This window comes from Etheostoma spectabile, chromosome 6, assembly GCF_008692095.1.
Source record: "Etheostoma spectabile isolate EspeVRDwgs_2016 chromosome 6, UIUC_Espe_1.0, whole genome shotgun sequence".
Taxonomy (NCBI): domain Eukaryota; kingdom Metazoa; phylum Chordata; class Actinopteri; order Perciformes; family Percidae; genus Etheostoma; species Etheostoma spectabile.
Window position 1 is genome coordinate 4,728,033 of NC_045738.1, and position 10,334 is coordinate 4,738,366.

At 39.2% G+C, this 10,334-nt stretch overlaps 1 protein-coding gene across 1 annotated transcript in view; it reads left to right on the plus strand.

Moving 5' to 3' along the window:
- The first annotated feature begins 7,991 nt into the window (after positions 1-7,991).
- LOC116690903 (CCN family member 3) overlaps positions 7,992-10,334 on the plus strand; it is a 3,585-nt gene continuing 1,242 nt past the window's right edge. Inside the window, exons 1-4 of the mRNA XM_032518124.1 lie at positions 7,992-8,251; positions 8,777-9,005; positions 9,186-9,440; positions 9,814-10,043. Of these exons, the coding sequence (XP_032374015.1) occupies positions 8,204-8,251; positions 8,777-9,005; positions 9,186-9,440; positions 9,814-10,043 (762 nt within the window). The 5' untranslated portion in view covers positions 7,992-8,203. The remainder of the gene's footprint in view (positions 8,252-8,776; positions 9,006-9,185; positions 9,441-9,813; positions 10,044-10,334) is intronic.

Genomic DNA, 10,334 nt, shown 5'->3' on the forward strand with positions numbered 1-10,334 from the left:
AATGTTCCCGGGTCTGGTGGACCCACCATATGATTAAGCTTTTAAATCAATACAGCCATCACAATTTATTTAAAAATACTTAATAAATGTTTACTTTAGCTCAGTTACCAATGATATCCAGTACATCATTTATGGTTCATTTTTGGCATTTACCCCTGTGAGATCACATTTATATCGTTTTTGTTTTTTGTGAAAAAACAAGGAAATTCAATTATAAAAAAGATAAAAATATATATAAACAAGATTTTTGAGCATTATTGGTACTTATTTCTTAGAACGTAATCAGAACAGGTAAAAATGCTTGAAATGTAACAATTTTGTAACTTTGAGTGGGAATAGCAGGTGCAGAAAGACAACATAGTTTCATAGCACCTATAATTAAATACACTCCGTCCAGTAGACACTAACACAAGACCCAAGGGTTGAAGGTCCCATAGCATGAAAATTTCACTTTATGAAGCTTTCTACCATTATTATGAGTTCCCTCAGTCTGTCTATGGTCCCCTAGGGGCTAGAAATGGAGATAGGTGTAAACCAAACCCTGGGTATCCTGCTCTGCCTTTGAGAAAATGAAAGCTCAGACGACCCAATCTGGAATCTTGCGCCTTATGAGGTCATAAGGGACAATGTTACCTCCCCTTTCTCTGCTTTGCAGAGAATTTGGCCCACCCATGAGAAAGAGACACAATTGCTTTCAAATGAGCAAAGCAGTTGGTCTAGGCCACACAACCCAGCCGCCACCTTGCCCCCTCACCCCCTCTTCCTCCTCCTCCTCCTCCTCCTCCTCCTCCAAAGCTACAGACTCAGAAATGGCACATACTAAGGAAATCTCATTGTGGGACTGGCTCTAGTGGTAATTCTGCACCAAGGCTGAGTTTTGGGAAAGAGACTTCAGATATGGTATTAGGGGACACCTAAGGTCTATAGCATCCAAAAAGCACCATGTCATGGGACCTTTAAACTGCCAGCCATTGTGTAAGAATAACTGTTTCGCTGCATGAAGCTGGTATGTGCTCATCTGCGCTTTACTAAGAACAATAAGTAGTTAAATTTATAAAAGGCCAAGGCACCAGGCTCCTCAGACGGACAAACCATTGACCCCTGTTCCTTGTCGATGACTTTTTTTCTTCTTCTTTTCTTCTCTGGCTCCAGAGCCTTCTCACTAAGTAAACAACAAATAAGAAAGCTGGTGTAAATTGCAACCCTTAAAAGTCTCCCTCTGCCCTTATGTAAAGTTGCCTTTCTGCCCCTCTCCTAGGTGAACCCCTAACATGGCCTTTACCAACATGCACAATGTATGGATCTGCCAGGTCACTGGTTGCCGTGGTTTCAGTCGAGCACCTCAATGACCTTTATACGAGAAGGTCAGTCAGGCACAAGAATTGTTTGAATTGCAAGAATTGCAAGAATTGCAATTGTTTTGCTAGAAATTTTAATTATCTTCTATCCTAAATCAAGTTAAATAAATTAAATAAATGAAAGGTTTTGAGTGCCTACTCTACGACCAACGTTCTTTCTACAACTGCTACTTTACATTAACTGAAAATTCCTTTTTTAATTAAAAAGAAAATTCTCTTTTCTCGTTGTTGATTATAATGGATCTGAAGTGAGGCAGCTTTTAGTGGATAAAGGTTTGAAAAATTAGGAGACAGCATGAGATTGCAGACATATATTGCATGTTTAAAATGTCTTTTAGCAGCAAACAATAAATAATAAAAAAATGCACAATGCTTTTTAATTCTGATTTTGTATTGCTATTTTTATAGATGAAAAGCAAAATCTTGAAGGAAAAATGTTAAACTCTGGCTAAGTGTGCTAACAATTCCTTTTGAACAGTATTTCTGTAGCAATCATAATGCATGCACGTCAAGCATCACTTAGACACTTACAGCATGTAAACTAAATAAAAGGGTCCTGTATTTAGAATGGTGTTGGGTAAATAATGCAAACTGTGTGGTCATGGTGTTTTAACTGTGACACTCTGAAGTCTGTTAACTACGTCACTCCCTATACAAATTAGACGTTCTCATGTGGTTGACATACACTGTAGATTTACAACCATTACACCAAACAAACCAAGAAGCAGCCGTGGACCTTGTGAGAATGTGACACAAAGCCAATTACTCAAACCATCTGGCATATGAAAATGTTTTTATAAAAAATGTATTAAAAAGTTTTTATATTGGCTATGAAAGCTGGGCAAGAATTTCAAATGAGCCTTGAGTTCATTTGAAACAAGCCAATAGCAACAAATCTCAAATATGACATTTATATGAAACCTTTGAATGCCTTATATGACTCAATTAACAGGCCAAGTCAAACTCAGGGATCCTCGTTAATCTAGATATAAACATTCGAATAATGGCCAAATGTCCAAAATTCAAGCTGAGATGTAATCCTCCTTCCAGGAGGAAACATTTGTTTCATCTTTCCAGTCAGACCTCCCTGGGTTTGTTCTGTTTCCTGAGCTCTCTGTGCACTGCTAAAAATAATATCTGTAAAAATGTGGCCATAAATTTGAATATTTTGTTTTTGTACAAGATCTCCCCCAAGTGGCAGCCATGTGTTCGGTTCTTTAACCAAGAAGAAGTTCAAACAAACATCACTGTCCGTCCATGGCTGCAAACTGTGACAAAAACACTCAACAGGGTGTCCTGTCAGAGAAGCTCAGAGTAACTGAGTTTGTTAGCCCATGAGCACTCATACCAGTAACCCATATATTATATATAACCCATGTATAAAGTTGAAAGCTTTCCTGCATCTGACTTTGTGGTAACACTTTACAATAACTACACACTTTGAGACATTAGTCAGGCATCAGTTAATACTTAAATCATCATTTACAAAGCATTGTTTCAACATTATTACACATTAGTGTGTAATTTATTAACCTAGTTATACATGTTTTATTCTTAATGAATACTCTCATCTATAATGTGTTTGACAACCCAAAAACTATTTAAATGTATATTTATGCATGTATTTACACATATAATGATTTAGACATGCGCTAGTGGTCAGTTAGCGTGTAAGTGTATGTTTTATAAACACTTTAATTAATACAGCAATTCATGATTAACTCAAGTAGTTACTCATTAGTTAAGATTTTGTGTGAACTCATCTAAAGTCAGAAATATGCCTCACAAAGCATTTATAAATGAGATTGAAAAGCACTTTCTAAATTATCTTGCAAACCAGTAACAACTCCTTAATAACTGCTTTGTAATTTATGTCATTTATGAATAATTTATAAAGTATGAATGTGTAGTTATTTTAAAGTGTTACTAACTTGGTTTCGCACCACAATGTCATGAGCCAACTGGACAATTGAGAAAAAAAGCTTTAAAATGATTTTTCTGGACGACCAAGCTCAATAGCAACAATGCACAGAGCTGGTCACCCTTCACACACAAGAAAAGTACTTTAATTCACTCACATTTAACAGCTGATTTTTTTTTTTCAGATATTGGAAATGTTCAAAATTGTATTGTCCTAATCTTTTTAGATTTTTCTGGCATTGCAGCTATGTAGATTCAAATCTACACAAACAGGTGTGTCTGAAGTTTAGACATATCCTGCTAAATAACAACAAAACAAGACAAACAAAGGGATTTCTGGTCATTCTTTGATAGAAACTACTCACTGCCTACACTTCTGTACACAGGGTTTCCATCAGATCTCTCTGCTCTGACAGAACATAAAGCCTTTGGCATTCCCCTGAAATGAGAATTTTCCATGGTGCACGTTTTATTAGTGGAAGCTCCATTGTGCATCCATCCACAGCCACCCACCATAAGACACATCTGCCTCCGTCCGGTGTCTCAGCTCATGTATAGTGGCGTGCAGCAAATAAACCCTGGGTGAGAGATTTGCGGCCGCCTCCCAAGTCGTTAACCACCTTGCGAGCAAATTGAAAATGTGAGGATTACACAATTTCATCCGTGAATCTTTGGAGGAAGTAATGTAAACAGATGATGTGCGGAGAAGGTAAGGTACAGGGAGAATACCAGCCAGAACTTTTCAACTCTCTCTAAACAACAGCCTGAACCCCAAGTCAAATACAAGCTGTCTCCAAACAATTCCCAAGAACAACATCTGCAATGCTTTAACTCACTTGTTATATATCCTATTAAGCTGAGATTTCCACTTTGTGTCTAACAACATGGATGGATCAACAGTAATTAAAATGCCTTTCAGTAGATATCACATGTGCTGTAAGCCAACAATGGTGTGCTGTGCAGTTACATTCCCAAAGGCATGGAAGCCAGTGTTTAATGATCTGAAAAATAATAACATTTGGACCAAAGAAAATGCTCTTTTAGCCTTGTGGAATTATTCAAACTATTTGTCTGGCTTTCCTTTGGAAAAGCACTGATCAAATACACTTAGACCCCTGATGACTAAACTCTTAGATTCACTTGACACATTAGTTCTGCAGCGTACATTTTACAGAGGATGAAGAAGCACTTAAAAACACATCACAGAAATATGTCAAATAATTAAATAGACCGCTGCATAAAAACACATACAATGGAGATTTTTTGGCCCAAACTGAACTCTACATGTTCAGTTTCTTTATGAAACAGAAAGAAAATATGATGTCATGCAGGAAATGAGCAGCTTTTCTGTCTTGTCGTTTATGTAATGGTCAGACCCAATTATTCCAAACAACAATCTGTGCCCATAATTACATCATTCCCCTACAGAGAATCTGGTTGTCTTGCCAAATTTGCACTATACTTTATATTTGTTAGTTCCAAATATGACTCATCCCAGATGATTCTCAGGTGCTGGATGCTGTTCGTTAGTACAGACAGTTATCAAACCAAAGAGTTAGAGTAAGACATTCAAATTACAAACCTTTGAGGACAAAGATTTGGGTAAAAAGCCAACAATAATAACTAAATAACTTATTGAATTAATAAAAACACATCTAACACTCAGCATTACCAAAAATCTGCCCTAGACTCGCTTCTCAGCCAAGAATGAATTCCAAGTAAAAATATTTAAACTTAAGCTTTTTCAGCTGTACCAACCAGACTGAAGGGATGGTAAAAGTCCATTTCCCATTACACCTGCTGACACAGAAGTATGTTCCTTGAAATGCAACTTTTAATTATGTTTGTGGTTTAATTCATCATTGTTGGTCAAGTTTAAGTCAGTGATTAACTGCAACCATGAGATCTAATGTAAAAAATAATGTAAACGTAATATAATAAAACTTTGCACTCTGTAGTGTTTTTGTTTCATACATTTTCTCTCATTAATTTCCTCACTCTGAACAGAAGATGTCATGAGGAAGGGGATCAAGAAGATCCTCCACCTACTGCGCCACACAGACTGTTGACCACATATGTTACCGTATCATCTGTTGCAAAAACATTAATGATGTAGGACTGTCAGTGTAAACTCTCAGTGGTGGCCTGACCACTTGGCCAAAGGTTTGATGCCCTACAGCAGAGTCCAACACCAGCAAGCAGTCTAACAAGCCAACTGTTAGTCAACTGTTTACGTGTCTTTGTACAGAAAAGACTGTGTGAAACCTCAATTTAAAGTGCTACTGACATGTTTGCCACCAGTGGTGAATGGAGGATATTTAGGGGGTAAACAAATGATGTGATAATAACATAAGGTGTAAATTCTCAAAAGCCACTGGTCCTACCACAAAACCCCTCTGGACAATGGAAACAGACAAGGAAATAAATGCAGCACAAGCTACAGTGTCTATTGGATGTCACTTTGTCCATCCTTTCTTCTCAGCCTCCCCTTTCTCTCTGTTTCAAGCCAGCAGCCTGACTTCCTCTCATTCCTCCATCTCTGTCCCCCTGTCTGTCTTCTCCATATGTTGCTGTCTACAGTGCAAATATTTCACAGATAACATAAATGTGCGTATGCAGACTTCCCACCTCATTCCTAGGAGATATCACACTTTGCTATACTGTGCCAAGCGGTCACAAAGAAAACAAGCCTGCAGTGTTACGGTTTCCAAGATGTGTATTTGCATTTCAGGCTGTTTGCAAATGTTCCCAATTTAATCATTAAAACTTCCAGTATGTTCTGTGAGAAGTATAGAAGCGGATGAATGGGAAAACATGAAAAGAGCAATTTGAGGTGAAACTGATGCCAGGCCTTACTGAGAGAAAGAGCCTCAGATGCCAAAGAGTTAAGTAAATAGAAGAAGGCTAAAGAGAGACAGAAGAAAAGCATTGTTTGGAGGGATTACAATCAAACGAGCCAAATGTATTTCCGAATACAAAACATTTGTGAGGGAAAGACTGAATTGACCAATCACGTGATCCTTCCTTAGTTTATTGTAGGTGCAGCAGCTAACTAACATCTTTAGGACAGCATCATGTCCTGTTCTGTCTTACACATCAGCAGCAAAATAGGATTAGAATTTGCTTTAAAAAGACCAAAGCAGAAGCAGTAAAGGAGCAGAAATACACACAGAGTCAGCAAACACAACCATCCTGTGTAATTTGACATTTTTTAACTTCTTCTGGCAAACTATTCAAACAACACTGAATTACAATTTTGACAGAGCTTTCCAGTGTTTAATGGAATTACAAGTCCTTCAGATAAAAAGAACTTAACCTCACTTTTATTCTCTTTTTTGACTAACTGGGTGACGCAGTCAATAGATAAGACTGCAGCAAAGTCCAGACCGAGACGTCTTTGAGTGTTTGGAGGGGATTTCTTGCATTGATGAAGGAAGAAAGTTAGGAGGAACCAAATGTTATCCAAAACAGCTGGGTAGATGTGGTTGTTCTAGTTCACATATTTTAGATTTTTGACTTTGCCGAGACTAAGACATTGCTATGGCAACACACAACATATACTGCAATAAATGAAATGGTAGTAGAGGGTGTAACCAAATAGTGCATGTCAAGAATAAAAAGAATAGAACATGTTTAACACTGAACCGCAGCAACACATTAGTTTATACCTACCTACTTTCTAAAATAATTTCTGCATAATCATATTTTTTACACCTCAAAGTTTCTGTTCAAATTCAAAAGAGTGTTCTGGATTTCTAACACACAGTACAGTAATATTTTCTTAAGGGCCCTGCACATCCTTGCTAAAGCCACACAGGTGTCTTTATGTATTTTGGCTAAGTGGACCTTTTCTTAAGACTGTGTGGGAATTTCCACCTGATCAGCTGATAGGAAGGGACATCAACAATGTTTACACCTATCTCTTGAAAAATGCACCTAAAAAATAAAAAATTCAAAATGTTGTGCTGTTGTATGATCATTCTGACAGTATAACTTTATAAATGATAAATTATAACAATATTAATCATCTTAATATCACACTCACTTACTCACATACCCCCCCACCCAAACCCTCTACAAGATTGCCCCCTCCCCCCGCCTCCCCCCCATCTGTTCATGGATCCAGTCAGCTTCACCCCTAAAGCCATCCATTTACCTCTGCTCTTGGGAAACCATAACACGTCTCTGACCAGATGTGTCAAACACAGTGTCAGTCCCCCCGACCCCCCACCCACACTTATCCAAACTACTGATGAACCAAAGTTTCCACCGTGTGGCTATTTTAGGAAGCAGTAGCAATCCTGTAGGGAGTAAGAGGGTTTTCCACTGTGACCTCTTAGTTGGGGTTCGTCGAGAGAGGTCAAAGGGTTACCGCCCACTGTCAGTAGGACCAAAATAAGGGAACCCCCATGCTAGGATCTTTAACACCATGAACATCCTGGAGTGTAAAGGGAATCCCCAATAAGTGCGTAAGCAATTTAGTTAATAACAAAATTAAAGTCAAAATTTAAAAAAAAGATTAAAGTATCTAATTCACAATAATAAGTTATACAATAAATATTTTTTGTAAAGTATACATATGTAAAATATCTTTTGCAGGTTGTTAAATGAACCTCTCTGTATGTTTGTGGTATCCTCTTTGACAGGATCTCACAATAAAATGTGACTCTTATCTTCTTCCAACACTGGGTGATCTCGCCGACATTCCTTCCTGTTTGTCGCCATGGTGCCAGCAGGACAGCTGTGCTATATAAGGTCTCCGCTCCTGAGTCCTGAGCCAGAACGACAAAGACTTTTGCTACACCCCAGCCAGAGAGGAGGGACGATTCAACCCCAGACCAAAGGACTCAAATCAGCCCCAGTAACGACAACTAAACACTTTTTAGACTGCAGATATTTTTGATTCTGCTCTACTTAACAGGAAGATGACCAATCTGCCACAGAGAGCTCTTTTTTTCTTCTTTACAGCACAGGTAGGCACTTCTTTCATGTAGATAGTGTTGTAAATTGTAACGCCATATACTCTGAAGAGGTTTAAGTTAAAGATAATATTTTGTTTTATAGAAAAAAATCTTTTTACTAAGGAAGTTCTTGGATTGTTTTTCAGACAATAATTTCATAATTAGAAGATATAAAGGCTGCTACTTCTGTCATTTTCACAAATGAATTTTCAAAGCCTTACATGGTATCTTAATTTGTTTGAAAAACGTGTTTTAGTCACTTTTTACCAACGGTACCAATGAGTTTCACCAAGTGAGCAAGTAACGGTTTGATGCAAATGCCTCCTTTTTCACAAGATATGTACATTTTAACTACTCCACAAAATGTGCTTTTGCACCCTTTAAAAAATAGCATGATGATTTTTGTTTTACTTTTGGCAAATGTTTATTTTTCTATGCAATGCTAAATTCTATTTGTCAAGAACTAGTCACTGGTTGGATTAGAGAGAAAAGGACTTTCAACAACAGGTAAAACACCAATTTTCTTTTCTCTCCCAGGTGTTTACTCAAGTCTGGTCACAGGTCTGTCCTCGGAGATGCCTGTGCCCTAAGGAGCCCCCCATGTGTCTCCCTGGGGTGCCTTTGATCCTGGATGACTGTGCCTGTTGCCTGGTGTGTGCCCGTCAGAAAGGGCAGGTCTGCTCTGATACAAACCCCTGTGACACACGAAAAGGGCTGCAGTGTGAATACACCGCTGACGTCCACAAGAGGACTGGTATCTGTGCCGGTGAGTGGACCGTGACATTGTATGCAGGATGTACAGCATGGTAGATGCTCTGTTAGTACAAAGGTGGATCCTGATGTCAGTTATACATCTTTTGAAGGAGAGATGTTTTAACTTAAAAAAGAAGAAAAAATAAAACCACTCTTAAGGCTTCTTTCTTCCTGTTTTGTCTCTTTCCTCCAGCTCATGAAGGAGATGTGTGTGTTTTGGACGGTTCTGTCTATCAGAACGGCCAGACTTTTTTCCCCAGCTGTAAGTACCAGTGTATATGCCGGGATGGGCAGATCGCCTGTGTGCCGCGCTGCACCGTGGACGTGATGCTGCCCGGGCCAGACTGCCCCATTCCACGCAGGGTCCTGGTGCCTGGAGAGTGCTGCGAGAAGTGGGTGTGTGAGCACCAGACCGAGGCCAGTGCACTGGGCGGCATTGCCATGGCGGGTGAGTAGTCTGGAAGTAGGGGGAGATTGGATGAGATATATAATGCAGATACAAATCACCCATTCGTCTTTTACGTTAGTGTCACTGCAGTGTGAGACACAAAGTTGAAAGGTTATGTACATTTCTCTGACTTGATCATGTAAGGAAGCAGTAACCAAGGAAGGAAGGAAGGAGGAAAATAGAGTGAGGGCTAAGAAAGAGGAAAAACAGAGGACAGAGACAGTGTTGTCACATCAACCTGGAATGTGAAAACATTTCATTGGCCGCTTTCAAGTTTTCAGCTAAACACCTTTGTCTACTTTTTGAACTTTTTGCACCAGATGATGTGTCAATTTCTTTGTCTAATCCACTGTCCACCTGTGTGTTCCCTCAGCCTATCGTCAGGAGGAAACAGTGAGATTTGACAATTGGGACCCTAGCCTGAACTGCATTGAGCAGACAACAGAGTGGGGGGCCTGTTCTCAAACCTGCGGCATGGGGGTGTCCACCAGGGTCACTAATAAGAATCGCCGGTGTGAGATGATGAAGCAGAGCCGACTGTGTATGATCAGACCCTGTGACGACCACCAGGACCAGACACAGCTCACACAGCTTGCACCAAAGGTACTTTTTGGATGACGTATTCCAAGGGCGTAGGTTTGGTTTTAACATTAGTGGGGGACACTTTATAATCGTGGGGTCTCGGGGTCCTCCCCCATAAAATATTGAGGGTAAAACACCTATTTTTCTGCATTCTAGTGCATTTTGTGCATTAAAGTAGACACACAGTGGAAACAGTTCTTGATTTCTGGACATGTTTTAAAACCCCTGAAGGGTTAATTTTACCTATTTTGGGGAGTAGCTGTCTTTTGTATTTTTTGAGAAGGACAAATCTACCTCTTCGAAACATCTCCT